The sequence below is a fragment of the Rissa tridactyla genome, chromosome 8, assembly GCF_028500815.1.
Source record: "Rissa tridactyla isolate bRisTri1 chromosome 8, bRisTri1.patW.cur.20221130, whole genome shotgun sequence".
Taxonomy (NCBI): domain Eukaryota; kingdom Metazoa; phylum Chordata; class Aves; order Charadriiformes; family Laridae; genus Rissa; species Rissa tridactyla.
In genome coordinates this window covers 23,466,984-23,484,658 of record NC_071473.1, presented here as the reverse complement: position 1 = coordinate 23,484,658, position 17,675 = coordinate 23,466,984, and the positions used below count along the sequence as shown (strand labels likewise).

General features: G+C 45.2%; 1 protein-coding gene across 1 annotated transcript; it reads left to right on the top strand.

Moving 5' to 3' along the window:
• Nucleotides 1-366: 366 nt before the first annotated feature.
• On the top strand, nt 367-10,741 carry SELE (selectin E). Its single transcript, XM_054213210.1, has 14 exons — nt 367-2,557; nt 2,844-2,923; nt 3,324-3,710; nt 4,501-4,608; nt 4,735-4,920; nt 5,557-5,742; nt 5,850-6,035; nt 6,589-6,774; nt 6,882-7,067; nt 7,350-7,535; nt 8,531-8,638; nt 9,106-9,127; nt 9,238-9,310; nt 9,671-10,741. The coding sequence occupies exons 2-13, from the start codon at nt 2,887-2,889 to the stop codon at nt 9,293-9,295; spliced, it is 1,836 nt and encodes a 611-aa protein (XP_054069185.1). The 5' UTR covers nt 367-2,557; nt 2,844-2,886; the 3' UTR covers nt 9,296-9,310; nt 9,671-10,741.
• Nucleotides 10,742-17,675: the final 6,934 nt, after the last annotated feature.

Genomic DNA, 17,675 nt, shown 5'->3' with positions numbered 1-17,675 from the left:
TACAGCCCCTGTGAAGGAAGACTATTGTGAACTGTGACATGCTGTCTTCCTTCCTCCGGAGATTCCACTGGCAAAGTGATTCTGATAGTTTTCCCCACTCAACTTCGGAGCTTTGGCCACGATGAGGATGAACACTTACCAGTAGGAAGCTCATAAAATGACTTGAAAAAGTGAATCTCCAGGAAAAGGTGTCGGATTTTCTGCCTCCTGGCTCCAGGAAGGATATAAACTGTTCCCGTGTCTACAATTCTAACAGCTGAGCAAGGTTTTAGGGAAAAAAAAAAAAAGACTGCCCTATCAAAACTCACTAGTTTGTATTAGGAGAACATTTACAGGACCCCTGTGAATTTAGGCCATGCTGCATGAAGTACTCTACAGGTGCATTGAAAATACCAGCCTCTGTTAGGAGGGTTTACAATCTGAAGAACACAGAGAAAAGTTGGCAGACAGGAAATGTTTTCACTCCCAATTTACAGATGAACAGCTGAAGCTAAAGAAATAGCAGTCCTGATCCAATGCTCCCTGTAAGTCTCTGGACATCTGGTTGTTCTGAGCGAGGCTGGCCCAGGCCTGGGCTTGCAGAATGAGTCTGTGACATAGCCAAGAGTTAACCTCAACTTTCCGGAGTTTCTTGGTGGTTTGTATGTGTTTCTAACTTTGCTGGTTCACACCTGCTAGAAAGTGTTCCTCTCCCTACAAATATTCAGTATGTTGTTTTTAATCCTCACTCCATTCAGTAACTGACTCGGACGTGCTTTCTAGGACTATTGCAATTTCTAGTAAACTCTCATATTTTGATAGTAACTGAGGCTGTTTTAGAATATGCTCTTTATCCTCTTGTCTGTGATGGATTTCTTTGATGGGCAGATCTATTAAGGTATGGCTACTTGAAAATATTTTTTGTGGAAAAAATTGTTAATTGATACCAGCTAAGATTTTAGCTTTGTATCCAGGAGCTACCAATCTTTATTCTGTAAGAACAGGCTGAGGCTCCAACATAAGAGCTCCAACATGCACTGTATAAACTATAACTATGCTCTACAGGTATGAATTGGGTGCTACCCTGTGTCCTTCTATCACTGACAACCCTTGTTGAGTCCTTTGAATGTTGAGCCTTGTTAAACCTCACCCATAATGGTGAGTCCTTATGTCTGGGATACCAATTTGGCAACTGGGCTGTCTGGTGGAGTCTTCGTAGCAAGTGCCTCAGTGGACATGGAGCAAGGGGTGGGGTGACATGGCTGATCAAGGCGCGCAGGAATAATACCACTTTGTGTCAACCAGGGTTGGGAGTGCTGGGGAATGTGGACTCCGTGACAAGCTTCTAGTGTTGTGCCTTTGCACAGGGTTGACAACCGAGCTAATGTGTCTATTACTTGGGATGCCCGTTCCCTACTTATAGCCCTCAACAGTACTTGTGAGACCTCCTGTAACAGAGGCGAGAAGGATACTTAAGTGAGAATATCCAAAACTACTGTTGCACATAGAGTGGTAAGTTGCTCATCACTGAAGTGGCATACATGTGAGGGTGCATATGAGGATCAAGGAGTGGAGTGGTGCAGCCAGCATAGTATTGTGCAAGGAGCCAGTGATCCTCACGGTTACTGCCTTCTCAAGTGTGCTCTGAGTAGGCTGTGACTGCTTATCAACCCACTATATCAAAGCGTCCGTGATTTCTCAAGCGTGTGTCTCCATACCATGGACACCCTGTGACTGCTCTCTGCAGTAGTATAATTCATCAGTGTACACACAATAAATGTGCATGATTTCAGTGTGAGACTAGTGTATTGTCTTGTCCACCTGAAATATTATATGCACCTGTTCAGGAATTGTAACTCTATTGAGGTAAGGAGCATATTGTCCGAGGGACTTTTCAAAGTTAAGTCCACATATCAAGCTTGACTGCTACCAGGTTGATGAATCTGTATTGTGAACAAGAGTCTAGAAGAGTACTAGCAATCCTGGGGCTGGCAAACCTTACCACAAATGAGAACTCTGCGCAGCATGCTGTTATCCACAAGGAAGGGCTTCTCCAGTGCTGCAGTTTCTATCTTTTACTCAAACTTCGTTAACCAGCTTTGAGTGTTGATGCCTTTCTTACTGAGATCCCAAAACAACCGGCACATCCTTGGTGCAAAACATGATGCTAGGTGAAAACTTGGAATCTGCGTCTTCATGCAGCTAATTCAAACTAACTCCTCATGTCCTGGAATTGTGTGTTTCTGTCAGTAAAACTATGCAATGCAGCACTTGGCAGTTTGTCAGCACCGTGTGTCTTTGTGAGAGGGTTGATTTGGCAAGGGGAAGTGTCAGGCTTAATGTGTGGGAGGGCCAGATCCGGGATTTTCCAAGATATTTTTTTTCCACACGGAATTTCCCGTCGCGTGGAGGACAGGCCAGTTGAGAGAATAAAAGGCAGTAGTAAAGGCAGAGGATTACACAGTCCAGACACTTGGAGCTGAACTTGAAGTCTGTATTCAGCCACTCAGCAACGGAAAGCAGTCACTGAGAAATATCGCAGAGGACTTTTGCCACCCGGACACCACAACTGCAACCTGTGAGTACAAACGGCGTGTGCTATTCTGTTTCATTGCTCAGCTAAAGGAAAACTGGACAGATGGAATTCTGTTTTCTTGTCCTTCAAAAGCTGCTTACATTTAAAAGCCATCTTGATATTAAGAACTGTTTTGCAATGAATAATTTCTTAAAAATGGAAAACTACTTAAGTCTTTAGAATAATGGTTTAAAAGTATGTAGAAAAGATTGCATTTACAGTATTCTGTATTGAATTGTAAAAAGTCAGTATTTGTTCTTTACAAATGTGTTCCTTTGATCTTTCATAGCTGTCTGCTTAAAAGATAAAGAGAAGAGAAAAATCCCAGAAACATGAATTGCTTGTGGTTTCTGTCTCTTCTTGCTTATGGTAAGTGTGTACGACTGTAGAAAACTAGTCAGATGGTAATATTGGTGTGCCTGTTCTGTTTGAGCTCAGAATTAAACAGAATTTTTGAACCTGACCCAATTAGCTTGAGGCTAGGTTCACAGAGAAGAGCCTCTAGCTGCAACGGCATGTTTCCTTGCTTGCCTGTCAAATACATAATTGGCTCCTGTAGTTTGCTACAAAGTCTGCAAAGCTTTGTGTGATCAGACATAGCCTCTTTTGAAGCTTGAGAGTTAATTGTTTATAAAATAATTGCCACTACTTTTTATGCAGTTTCAGATCTTGATAAGTTTGCAATATTTATAGAGCTTTATATATCCTCTTCTAGAGAGAGAGGAGGGAAAAAGACAGACACCAACTTTTTGACATCTTTTCATTCTAGGACTTACAATACTGCAGGGAGTAAATTGTTGGACATACCATTATTCAGACACAAACATGACCTACAGGGAAGCAGAGCTGTGGTGCAAAAAGAGGTATACTAACATGGTTGCCATTCAGAATAAGGAGGAAATCAACTATCTCAATAACTTCTTACCCTTCAATCCGGGTTACTACTGGATTGGAATCAGAAAAGTTAATGACGTATGGACCTGGGTTGGAACTAACAAAGAACTGACAGAAGAGGCAAAAAACTGGGCTTCAGGTGAGCCAAATGGCAAAGGGAACAACGAGGACTGTGTTGAAATCTACATCAAAAGAGGGAAGGATGATGGCAAATGGAATGATGAGCAGTGTGAGAAAAAGAAGGTCGCCTTGTGCTACACAGGTACGGTATGATAAAGACCATTCTAGTGTGCCCCTAGGGAGATGAGACGGTGGGATGAGTTGTTTGTTCAACCTAGTCTTACATATTAACTACCTGACCCTGTAAGCACTTGTACACTTATCCTTACAGGGCTGAGGTTGTTTTTGTTCTAAGAGCTGGATTGATCTCACTTAGCTTTTAGCACCCAGAATATTATACATCTTTTATGAGCAAGTCACCAGATCTTTTCTATAATCAGTGGAGAGAAACAGGCTTTTCCAGTTGGTGACTTTCATCCCACTCTCAAGCGCATGTCTCAGCTAGATAAGAATGGCTCTTTTGGAGGCACCTGTCTGCTGACTGTAGACCGCTGGATTAGATTAAACACTTTGTGTAGAGGTGGCTAAGGCTAGGTCAAAAAAAAAAGGTCCAAGACAAGTATCAGCCAAATTAGAGCTGTGGTGAGTTAATGAAGAATGTACCTGTTGAGGATTTCTACCTACCCCATAGTATATTGTTCTTTTTGCAATTTAAATATTGCTAATAGATGTCTATCTGAGAACAACTGGTCATGGAGTTTTCCCACCAGTAGAATCCTTTCACTGTGAGCTGGTCTGTCAAAGGTGTTGATTACTGAAATGCTTCTGTGAAATCACAGGGTAATCTTATGTACCAAACACCCTGCTTTTCTTTTGCTATACAAAGTGCTTGTTTAATGCCAGAAAGATAAAGCACTCACCAGGCTTCGTTAGTGGTCATTGCTGATTCTTTTATAATTTGCTGTATTTTTTTCTTCTTTTTTTTTCCCCAGCTTCTTGCAACCCATCTCTCTGCAGTGGCCGTGGAGAATGCGTAGAGACTATTAACAATCACACCTGCCATTGTAACCCTGGGTTCTATGGACCTGAATGCGAGTTTGGTAAGATTACTCCATCCTGCTTTTCAGCCAGGGTGATGTTCATGCTAGCTAGTGTTCAATTTGTCTGGCTCGTTGATTTACCTGCTCAGCCAATGAAACTGTGTACCACCTTCTGTTTCTTTGAAGTTGAGAGTTGTGATCCGCTAAAGAAACCTGATCATGGGAGCCTTGAATGCAACCATCCATTGGAGAACTTCGGCTACAACTCATCCTGCACAGTTCAGTGTGAGGAAGGCTATGAACTGACCGCACTGGAATCTGTATACTGTACCTCTTCTGGGGCCTGGTCTGCCCCCCTTGCAGCATGCAAAGGTGAACTTCTCAAGCAGTGATAGATGAACTTTCTACATAGCTCTTTAAACTTCAGCGTTGCTCTGTTAGTAGGTACAAATTGAAGTTCTGGCCCATTCGTTTGTAATTAATTATGTGGTAAAGGTGCTATTTTATTGCAGCACACAGGTTCCTGAAGGGATGAAATAAGCAGGATGAATGTTCTGGCCCTGGTCTAGATTTCCTTGTATGGAAAGACTTTTCCACCTCTTAGTAAGGAACAGGGAATGGAGCTGATCTAGCTGTGAGACTTCTCACAACAGGCCAGTTACTCCTGACTATAGGAATTATTTTTTGAGACGTTCGGCTTAGAATAAGCTGCTGTTTGAAGCAAATAAAAGCATCAAACATCACCAAGCAGCAGTCAGAATGGGAAAATTTTGGATTGTAACTAGTTGCTGTCATGAGCTGCAGATGAATTTATAGCCTTGCCTTAAGAGTTAGTCTTCCGTTTTGAGATCTTTCCACTCCTATCTGCTTTCTGAAATGGCAGCACAGTAGATCTCCATTCTAAAGCTGCTTCCATTTAGTGGGTATGTTGCTAAGTTTCAGGGAAGAAAAAAAACTTTTTATGGTTTGTTCCAAGCTAAGCTCTGTGCTGTCTCTCTTGCTTTTCAGCTGTGACCTGTCCTGCCTTAGAAATGCCTGCTCATGGTGCTGTGAACTGCTCCCATCCCTCTGTGGAGCTCACCTGGGGTACCACCTGTGAGTTCACCTGTGAGGAAGGATATGTTCTGACAGGACCAGCCACACTGCAGTGTGGGTCTTCTGGGGCCTGGGACAGGCAGCAGCCATCCTGTGCAGGTACCTTTCCTTATCCCTGCTCCCCTGACCACCTGGGGTTGTCAGCATTGGCGTGTTGAATTCCTGAGACATCTGTGCTGATTGCTGTTGTGATCTGTGTGTTACAGCTGTGAGGTGTGAGGCTGTAACCTGGCCAGAAGAAGGCTTTGTGACCTGTGACCATGCTCCTTCAGATCTCACCTATCGCTCACGTTGTGATTTCCGCTGCAGCGAGGGCCATGTTCTGGATGGTCCCTCCAGCATTGAGTGCACAGCACAGGGACAGTGGTCGGAGCCAGTGCCAAAATGCAAAGGTAAGACTTACTGGGTTGGAAATAATCAGTTAAAGCTTCAAGTAGTTTGAATAGTCTGAAAAAACTTCCTCATTCAAGTGTAGTCAAGGAGTAACAGTTATCCCCAGCGAGTTTATAAGACTTTTCATAAGCAGATCTCAACATGGGGATCATTTAGCCTGCTGTATTAAAGAGGAAACAGCAGTGCAGGGTGACAAGCAACACTCAGGAACTGTGTCCCCAACGCATATGATAACAGGCTTTTGAAGTTAAGTGTTCTGACAGGAAGTCTTTATTCCTTACACTCCAAATGGGAGCCAGTGTCTGTTTCTCCAGTCCGCTTGTGGAGTATAATCTGGAGCCATTCTCAAGATAGCGTGCATGTTTAAGGGTTCAGGCTGCACTGTGCAACATGCTGAAATCCCTGTTTCCTGAGAAACTGCTAGGTCTGAAAGGAAGCACTATGGCTCTGTAGGGAACAGCTCCAGGCAGGGCATGTCCTCTTGTCAGCTCAAAGGGTGTTTATCTTAACCCACTCCAAGCTAAGCTCTGCGCTGTCTCTCTTGCTTTTCAGCTGTGACCTGTCCTGCCTTAGAAATGCCTGCTCATGGTGCTGTGAACTGCTCCCATCCCTCTGTGGAGCTCACCTGGGGTACCACCTGTGAGTTCACCTGTGAGGAAGGATATGTTCTGACAGGACCAGCCACACTGCAGTGTGGGTCTTCTGGGGCCTGGGACAGGCAGCAGCCATCCTGTGCAGGTACCTTTCCTTACCCCTGCTCCCCTGACCACCTGGGGTTGTCAGCATTGGCGTGTTGAATTCCTGAGACATCTGTGCTGATTGCTGTTGTGATCTGTGTGTTACAGCTGTGAGGTGTGAGGCTGTAACCTGGCCAGAAGAAGGCTTTGTGACCTGTGACCATGCTCCTTCAGATCTCACCTATCGCTCACGTTGTGATTTCCGCTGCAGTGAGGGCTATGTTCTGGATGGTCCCTCCAGCATTGAGTGCACAGCACAGGGACAGTGGTCGGAGCCAGTGCCAAAATGCAAAGGTAAGACTTACTGGGTTGGAAAAATACAGTTTTCTTGTCACTGGACAGCACACTGAAAGCCATATTCTTATCGGGTCCTGGCTCCAAACTAAACTCTGTGCTGCCTCATGTTTTCAGCTGTGACTTGCCCTGCCTTAGGAATGCCTGCTCGTGGCTCTGTGAACTGCTCCCATCCCTAAGTCAAATGAATTTGAAAATAAAGTGTACATCAGCTAGAGCAAAAAAATAGGGCCAAAGACAGGAAAGTCCTTAATGACTTAACCATTTCTTTCTGTATTTCAGTTGTACAGTGTGAACCACTGAGCTCTCCTGAGAAAGGCTCTATGGATTGCTCACATGGTGCTGGGAACTTCACATACAACACAGCCTGCCACTTCAGTTGTTTAGAAGGATGGAAGCTCAACGGTTCTCATGTTCTCGAGTGTGGTCATTCAGGAAACTGGAGTGCTAGTCTGCCCACATGTGAAGGTATTTAACCTGTGACTAGCCACAGAGAGATGGCACTGGGGTTCTAGTCAAATGAGGTATGGAAGGGTGGAGGAAGTAACATCAGCCAGTGAGCTAGTACTTCTAGGAAAGTCCATGAATTATTTTAAAACCCAACAAAATCTTTCAGTATGTCTTTTGAAAATAGATAGGGGAAAAATTCCTAAAAGGTCTTGGTGAAAAATGTTGATTTCTTCTCCAAAACCAAAAGCCACAACCCGATTTTGGGTTGGATGGTTTGGTTTTTAATTAAAATATTTCTCATGTTGAGCTTTTTCCATATGAATGAAGAAAAAAAAGCTTTTCTAGAGAAACAGAACCTTGTGGGGAAATTTGCATTCATAAGTCTGTTCTCAGAGGAAAAGTTCATAGATTTCTTAATTTGGTGTGATAGTTTCTTGGGAGAACAACCTCAGTCAAAAGACCTCACAGAGCTTTTCTGTCAAAGGCTGTAATTTTACAGGACAGAAGTCTCAGCCTTGCCTTCCTATTCAAGGCAGTAAGAGCTCTGTCGCTGTCCTCAGTGGGAACATACTTGGTCTCACTGAAATGCTTTTGCTTGAGGTCCTAAAAGCTCAACTCCACTTAATTTTCTTGAACAGAATCTAGATCCTTGAATAATTTCATTGATCTCAACAGGATTGCTCAAAGAGGAAGACAGCACAGTGAGAATTAAAATATGAACTGAAACATGAAAAATGAGGAGCATAAATTGTCATGTGAGGTAGAGGTTAGACAGACCCTGGTATAGCTAGCTTGTTGCCTTGCCATTGCTTTGCCAATGGGTGGAATAATTTTTAGTATACAGCGTTTTGTCTTGTGTACAGGACATGTACTGTCTTGGCAAGAGAAAACTTAAGGGTTACAAGCTTCAGTTCTGATTCCTCTTGAAGGGCACAAGGGAAAGGATGAAGTAGAGAGGGCTTCAGAGACCTCACATGCCTTTTGATCTCACTGAAATTTTTTCATCCTTTCAGCATCTGAACTAGTCAGCTATGTCTCTGTGGGCATAGCAGCCACAAGTGCTTCTCTGTTGTCCACAGCATCATTCCTCCTTTGGCTTGCAAGACGTCTCCGAAGAAAAGGTGAGCGATTGGACTGGGTCCACTGGTTTTATTCACCTTCCTGAAAAATTTTCAGTGGAGAAAAAAAAAACCCACCACCAAAGCCCAATACCATGCCTCTTGAAAAAGTGAAAATTCCTATACTTAAACGAATTCTGAAATTATTTTCAAGAAGCCTGTGTGCATGTCATGCTTGGATTTTGGACGAATATTTGAAAATCACAAATAGGAAACCCCAAATGTTTAGAAAACAAGAATTAGAAGAAAAAGAACAGCATTCTATTTATCAGTAATTACTGCCAGGGAAAGTGAATGGGAATTTGAGATGGGGCTAATGATAACGCAGTATTAACTGCCTCTGAGATTTATTGCTAGGTAATGGCTTTTTATCAGATATTCAGAAATGAGAGGTTTTTTAATAGAATAAAACGTTTGCATGAGGGGCTTTCATCTTGAAATACTAATACCTTTTCTTATTCTTTTTGTAGCAAAGAAATTTACTCCTTCCAGGTAAGTTGTGTCTCAAAAAGCAGTATGAAAAACACTGCAATCACTTTGCTAAAATCCATTTGATATAAACCATTTGTCATTAAAGTACTTTTCATTTCTGTTTTTTATAGTAGCTGCCAGAGCCTAACCACCGAAGGTAGCTTCCAAAGTGCTGGCCAGAATGTCTAACTCCACGTGTTTCAGGTAAGCACGTGAGATTGTTTGTGTGATTAAAAGGAAGAGAATTTGTAAGTGCAGCTATCAGAGCTGTTAATTGCTATTGCTATACAATTGCTGAAATAGCAATATGTGCTTTGAGGTACTTAATATGCATCTTGGCATTGCTTGAAAGTTCCTAACAAGACTGATGGATTTATTGCTTTTGAAATGGTTATTCAGCTCCTTAAGGATCATGGTGCTTAGCATTCTGTCCAGCCGCATATAGTATTAAGATCACTTTTGTGCATTTTTGCTACCTCCTGCATACAAATTCCTCTGAAATGAGAGCAAATACAAATCTATGCCAATTTTCCAATTTATAGAGGAATTTTGTTCTCTCTGCAGGAATTGAAGCCATCTTTACTTATGTCTCTGAGACTTCCCGGAGGATGAAACTGCATGCAAATCAGCAGCTGTCCAGATGTTTTTACGTCTTGCTGACAATATGATTGGCCTTGTGTATTGCTCAGAAATTTTGAACTCAAGCTGCCTGGTATTTCCATTGAAGACAAGCAGAGAGTAAAACTCTGGCCTTCTGGCAAAATACTGTCTACATTCAGTCATGTAGTTATCATAACTGGGAGCTTGCCATCTCTTGTCCAGATGGTGAGCAAATAGTAAGCTGCTGCCTAAAGAGGAGGCTGGTTTCTCCTCTGGTCTACTCAAAGGTACCTAGGTGAGGTGAAGACATGCATTATTTCACATCACTTACTACACTGCTGGAGATGTCTTCTCTGGAGACATATGGGTTATACTTGCAGAAACAGAATAATTGGGATGAAAAATATTAATTGAATAGCCTTGAAACCATTGATCTGGTTTATTGTTGAAGTCAGTTCATTTTAAGAGGATGACCCAGTCAATAAATATGCCTGTACTGTTATGGGCAACTGTTTGGGTTTCTGCTGCATGTCCCAGAAAGCTTACGGACTTTAAAGTCTTTTTTTTTTTTTTTCTCTAATAGCACTAGGAATCATAGTGCTTATACTAGGTACTCTGGTTTCTGAATGCAGCAAGTAGATCTGAAATGATCTCATCCCTGTGGGATTATGCACTGTAATACAGGTGTATACATAAATATTTAATTGTGCAATTTTTACTGTGGATATTTCTTTGCTGTTAACTGTAAACTATTGTAAAATACCTGTTCCTGAGTAGGTCTGTGGCCATTGATCTGGGCCTAAGTAACTTCAAAATAATTCAGAGGTGTTTGTAAGGATTTCATGCCTGCATATTATTTACAAATACTATGAAATTTGTGAGATTTATGTGTGTATTGCAAGTATGATTTATCAAGCTGTTAAAGCTTTGACTATAAATGAGAGTCTTTCTTAAGTTATGTTTAAGTTATAATCATAAATTAAGAATCTCTGACTTAGCATCTGATATGTATTGTCCTATTTGTAACAGTATTTAATAAAGTGTTTGAAATGTAATGCTCCCTTTTTGGAAACGTACATCATTTAAATGATTTGGGTCAGCCCTGTTGATATGGTTTCAGTAGCAGAATGTGAGGGGTTGGGGGAAAACTGGCTAAATAGCAAGGCTGTCCCTCATTTAGCTTTCCATATTTTCATAGCAGTCAAGGAAAGAGTAGCCAGCAGATGGCAGTGGTTGCCTGGGAGCTAGAACAGCCAGAGCTGGATCCCAAACCAGCATCCCCAGTCCTGAAAGGAAGGAGGAAGTCTCAGTGATGTGTCCCCTACAGCAGGTGCCTGGACCAGCAGTGAGCTTTTCAGAGGCATGCTCAGGAGGGAGAGAAGAGCAGAAAGAGAAGCAAGTAGGTGATCTTGGTGAATAGTTAACAGCACAAACCCGTAAGCCCACACAGGTCTTTTGCAGCCCTTTGTGCTGGGAAGTTAGCAGATTGTGGGAGACCATGGGCTAACAGGTGAAAGCACAGCTCTGGGGATTAGTGGTGACTGCTGTCTAGGGACCTCTACTCCCACCCTGCCTTGGGCTGTAGCCATGGGCTAGTGCTGGCTAGGTACCAGTGGTGTCCAGACACTCTTGTTGGCTACCCTTCCCCAACACCTGACATAGCCAAGGAAGCCACACTGTAGCTCTCTGCTTCCAGGAGCCAGCCCTTGATGATAAACCATGAGATGCATTTGTGCTCTAGGCAATGCTCAAGAGAAGCCATCAGGCCTGTGAGCAAGGGAGTCAATTAAGAGGTGCTGTGCCGCAGTGGACAGGGCCCATTGCTGTTTATTCCAAACCGATTAATGAACTGAGAGCGGCTGTCAGCGCTTCCCCCGCCTTGACAAGGTGGGGCCCAACCCTGTGAGCAGATGTAGAGCAGTAATCCTTCAGGTTCCCTGAGGGGACGTAGAGATTAGCCCGAAATGCCCTGCTCTGAATCCCTGCAGGAGCTGTTTTGAGAGCTAAACCTCCACATGAGTCCCCCAGCCTGTCCTTGTTGCTGTCCTCTATGTGCATGGCCCTGTAGCATCCTCTGGAGAGAGCTGCTCAGGCCAGTATGGCTCCCACCCTGCTGCAGTCAGGGCGGCCCAGCTACTCCTTTCCTGGGCAGAGGTGGTGCTTCTAGCAGCTTTCCCTGGGATCTTACAGGGGCTTTATTGCCAGAAAAGGGATTATAAAATTCTCCCCTCTCTTTCTCCAAGCCTTCATCCCTTGTGACTTCTAGGCAGAGGAGTGAAACCCTATCTGGGTGGGCTTAGTCCTCTATCTCTCCCATATGTAGAGTCATAGAATAGAATCATAGAATGGTTCGGGTTGGAAGTGACCTTAAAGATCATCTAGTTCCAACCCCCCTGCCCTGGGCAGGGACACCTCCCACTAGACCAGGCTGCTCGAAGCCTCATCCAGCCTGGCCTTGAACACCTCCAGGGATGGGGCAGCCACAACCTCCCCTAGGCCAGACAAAGACCCCCTGAAGGGGATCTCCTCCCTTGCAGTGACTTACAGGTTACATCGATCCACATAATGTTAGTCCAGGGCACAGGCAAAACCCTAGCCTGTCCTTGTCCAGGTTGCTTGATTCTTGGTGCTCTCCTGGCACTGTTTTTTCCTGCTTCAGGATATGACTTACCAGTTATGATGGCATGGTACATCCAGGCCTTTAGGATCTTCAGGAAGTAATTTTATTTGCAGTGGATGTGTTTGTCTCAGTGCCTGTGAACACAGCTCTTCTGTTGTTGGTGATCTGTATAGTTCCCATGCTGGCAAGAATGGCCATGGGAATACTTGCTGCCAGGCGGTCATTTAGTAACTCCATTGTATTGCTCCTCTATATGGTACAGTGCTGTGCAACCACTGAAGGGCCACAGGGTTTTTGCTGGAGGGACTTTCCTTATTTCCTGTTGTTCCATTTCCCTTAAATTCTTCAGCTCTCCCTGGGCCTGTGGCATTGTTCGGAATGGGATCTGTGTTTGCCTGGCATCTTATTTCGGAGCTTGTGCCGTGACCTATAGAAGCTGTGAAGGTGACATTAACTAGAAGGCACGCATGTCCTTTCGCAGCACTGCATGTTTGCTGCTTGGCAAGGGGATGGTTTTTGTGGCATAACTTAACACATTCCTGATGAACCGAGCTACCCGGGTGGCTTTAGCTTTTTTACACCTGCAGTCCGACAGAAGGGGACTTGGAAACAAAATTTCACTTAAAGTCTCAAACAGACTGGTAGTGTTTGATTTCAGTTGGGTGTTTCTGTGGCCCTTGGTGATACGGACAGTATAAGACCTGCCCAGATTGGGTTTGTGCCTTCTGTTTTCAGAAGCAATTAGCCATCAAACAAGCAGTCATTTACCAGGGCCTGGCTGAAGTTGCATTGCAGAGCTCCAGTTTTCAAGGGTTGGACTGGACCCAGCATTTGGCCAGCAGTTCTTCACTTACGAAGATAAGTCACTGCTACAGGCCCTGGAGACTGCGCCTCTTTGCAGCTCCTTGCGTGCTTTGCTGAGGACTGGCAGCACAGCAGGGACTTTGAAGCAGCAGCTCCTGCAGGAGTCGGTGTCGTGATCAAATCACTAACCTGCTCAGCTCCTGCTCTGGGAGCTGTCAGAGGGTATTGGGGCCAGGAGGCCAGACTGCAACGTACTCAAGCCTCTGTGAGTCTGGTTTCTGTCCTGAGTCTTGTTCCTGTTTGAATTCCTTTGGTTCTTGCGGGGGGCCCGCTCCCTCCTCCGGGCTTGAGCACGGAACTAATGTGTGGATGGTCGTGGGTATTTGGTGAGGGAAATTCAGCCTGTAGATCTAGAGGAGCAAGTGGCCGTGGTGAACTCTTGGTCAGGGCCAGAAAGGTCCACAAGATCGCTACTCCCCGGGAGCCATAACTCGTATCAAATGAGAAATACCACACGAGTGTGCCCGTGGACAGGCAGGACATCCTCCTGTTAGTAGTGGGCAGCAGAACCTTCGTGGAGGGCAGAAAAGCAGGCATCAGAGCTCAGCCTGTCAAAACATTTACACAGTTGTACTATGGAGCTCCCTAGTTTATGCCCTCTCTTATACACACCTTTAGGGAGAAATAAGCAAAATTACAGGTTAGATTTGACCAGTGGAGCCAAAACCTGCTGGATGGTTATTGCTACTCACCTGGCCCTATTAAATCTCACCTAGAAGGGAGGTAGACTTGGCCAACACAGGTCAGCTGTGGCTCCAGTGGTGAGAAAGAAATCCACAGCCCAAAAAGAGTATCCACAGCTGATGATGGCCAATGCTTTTTCCAGCTCAGGAAAGCTGCTGCCAAGAACAGGACAGCATGCAAAAAGCACAAATACTTCCTCAGCAAGGAAGCAGATGCCCCCGGGCAGCTGCCAGCAGGTTTTTCTACCTGCCTCCCTACTTCAGGGAAGGACATTCTCTGAAAAGTCCAACAGTTGCTTTGACTTTCAGCCTGGGCCAAGTGGGACCTTCATCAACTTCTCGCCTCGCCAGCTGCCATGAAAGCAGCGATGGCAGGTGTGAAATTGCAGGTGACTTGCTTACTTCTGGCACTCCAGTGCTGTCATTTTGGGCTTTTGACAGCCTCCGAGTGGGCAGGAGGAGGGAATCCCACTGAATCCATGCCTTCTGGAGCAGGCCTTGGGTCATAAAGCGCTTAGGTGGAAGGAAAAGGGTTAAAGGGGAAAGAGGAAACACTTTGTTCAGGGCTTATTCCACAGGATGATTTCTGAGAAAGGAAGGGCTGCAATCAGGCAGGATGTATTCACTTTGGGATCTTGGGAAATCAAGCCCAGCCTGGCCTAAACCAAGAGGAAAATACAGCGCAGCCCACACCGCACGAAACAGCGACGTCTCCACTTCACCTTATCTTGTGTCAGCACAAACAATCCAGATAACATAAAAATCAGACATGGTGAAATGCTGGCATCACATGAACAACCAAGATATCCCATGGGGAAATGATACGGTCTGAGCAGAAAGATAGTAGGGGTGGTCCTAGAAAACCCTTTCCTAAGATAGAGAGAAAGGTCCCTCTCCAGTCCTCACTGTATTTCCTCCTCCTCCCTTGTCCCAGTTGGTACCAGTGACCCCAGGTTGGTCCCTGAGTGGAGAGCAGGGTATGCTGTCTGTGTCACGGGGCTGTTCCCAGACTGGAGTCTGATCTGGATGGCCCTCGAAGGCAGCAGAGGAAAGCTCTGCAGATGAGTTAGGAACTGCTGGGACATTGTCAGAGCATGGAGATCTTTGCTACTTCACAGCAAATCACTTTTGACCAACATAACTCCTGCAAACAGCCAGATGTAGCAGAGTTTCATCTACTCTGTCAAAGGCACTTGTGAAGAAAAACTCACCTGTGTCAGTAAACTCTTGCAACTAAAGGCAGAGGATTTGGCTGAAGCACTTGATGGTGATGAAGTAGCCATCATGGAGCCGTGCAGGAGGGAGCAGGGAGACAGCCCACATTCTCCACTGCTCTTGCTCCTTTCCTGGAAGGACGAACAGCTCCATCTCTGTTTTGCAAGACCCTTCTTGCCTGCTACTTGTGCTCTTCTCCCTGGCTTTTTTTGTGGGTACATGGCTTGGAATAGAGGTGAGAGACCCTCGCCACGTGCCCTTGGAGGGAAGAGTGGCAGTTCGCATTGCACGGGCAATTGGTAAAGCCACAGTGAATTTTGCACGCACTACTCAGACATGCAGAGTTTGCTCAGGTTTATTTGCACTGAGGCCAGGCCAGCCATTCACCTGAATGCATTTGTCACTGCTCTTTTGAACTGGGGCAGCTGGATATTACTGCTGAGGTCAGTATGGGTTGATCTGGTTCATTTTCTTTTCCCTGTATAAGCTCTTTCTTCAGGAATATTCAGTGTTCTGATTAATTTGCCCTGCCTGAGTAGAAGGTTTCACTTCTGGTGTAAAATCCCAGCTGACATGCCAGGAGGAGAGCACTGAGGACATTAAAAAATCCATGCCTTTCCTAAGATTGAGTTTAAAATCTGGATTTTAAAAACAAACTCGACATAAAAAGTTTCTTGTAAAGTAACTGTAATTACTTACAAACAAGCATCTGGCTCATTGAAGTCATGTAAGCACTGAAAAGAAGTCAGACATAGATCACCCTTTTCTCCAGGCTGCAATTCATTCTGTTTGGCTACATTAAATTCAGAAGTGGTTCCTTTAGGTGCTGACAAAAGTGTTTCAAATGCGGCCAGACGAAGCTAATAACATACACACACGCCCGCACGCACATGCACAATGGGTCCGTCAATGCTTTTGTTTTGTCACTTTTCTTCCTCTTGCCTTGCACACACGCAGGGCAGATTTTGGTTCTCAGCCTATTAAATGGTGAATGACCCTTCGCGACACCCTTCCCTGTCTACTAAGCGGGAGCAAGTCTTGGTGACAGAAATCGGTGATCGAGACCCTGTGGACTTTTAAAGTACTTTATTCATGTTCCTGCATGAGCAGGGGAAGTGGAGAAGGTTGCAAACAGCAGACAGATACTCATTGCTTTCATGTCGACGTTGAAGTGTAGCTCCAGAAAGTGATTCTGCCTCAGAGAAATGCACTGTGCAAGGATGAACCATCTGTCTTGGACTCCCCTGGACTTTGCAATGAGCAAAGGTAACTCTGAAAAGCAGGTTTCTTCCTGAGCTTGCAACTGAGGAAAGAACTTGTCAGAGGATCCTAGGAAACGTGATTTGACAAGCCTTGAGAAGTCACCTACTCTAAACCCCTGTCCCAGGCTGTGAGTGATACTGCAGGTGGAAACTGGTGCTGCGCATCCTGTGCAAAAAGCAGGGGCTCTCTGAGAAGAACCTGGGTGGCCCCCAGTGCAGTGGCACCCTGCATCTGCAGGGATGCTCTAAGCAACCCCAGGGATTTGGGTGTGCAGGTCCCAGACAGTGGGCTTGATTCAGTGTCTGAATCTCTTTGACTATTTCAGAAATCCCAGGCTGGGGCTATTAGCTCTTATAACTCTGGGGTCGTGGCCTGGAAAAATGAGCACTTAGTTTAGTTTCCCAGCACTGCTGATGGCTAAGTCTGGGAAATTCGTGCCTCTACCTTGTGTCTAAAACAGAATCATAGAGTCATTTGGGGTGGGAAAGACCTTTAAGATCATCGAGTCCAACCATAAACCTAACACTAAACCATGTCCCTAAGCGCCACATCTACGTGTCTTTTAAAAACTTCGAGGGATGGTGACAGAATGATACTGAACTCTGTGGAGAAGAGCTTTGGGACCTTCCCAGGAAGAGCAGAGGACCTGTAAAAGGGGAATGACAACATGTCCTGTTCTTATTCTCCTGCCCTCTCTGTCTGCTGCTGGATATGAGGCCAAACAGGCTTTTGCTCTGATCTGGGACAGCCGTCCTTCTGTTCCCATGTCTGGAGCGAGAAAACTAAGCCTTCAGGGTGTTTGGATGCTGTGGGAACAGGTGCGACAGAGGACCTAAAAAACAACAGATCAGAAAACATATGGGACCGCCCCAGCTCTTAATTAACCTAATTGCTGTAGCTTCCACAAAGGTCTGTATGTTTGCCTAGCATGTAGTTTCCGGTGCAGGCAAGCACCGGTCCCTGTGATAGAGTGCAGACACGGTAATGCTATCAGCAGCCCCTTCCTTCCCAGAAAGGGCTCAGCAGGCCAGACCACCTCCATAAAACCCAGCTGGTGGGCCCAGGGTGCAGGTTCTTGTGCCTAGATGTGGAGCCCACCCCCCCGAAGGGGTGCTGTAGGCTTCTCTGGAGAGAGAATGGGGGTGAGGAATGGTTTTTGAAAGCTAACAAGGGTTATTACAGCTCAGCGGTTTGACTTGTCTGCCTGTCCTCCATCAGAAGATGTTACTTGCCGATTGCTGCTGCAGGGGCAATGAGTCATTCAGACTGTAGGTGGTCGGCTGGTAAGTGTATCGAGCCAGCTCATCTGCGTGTTCGATGGCAC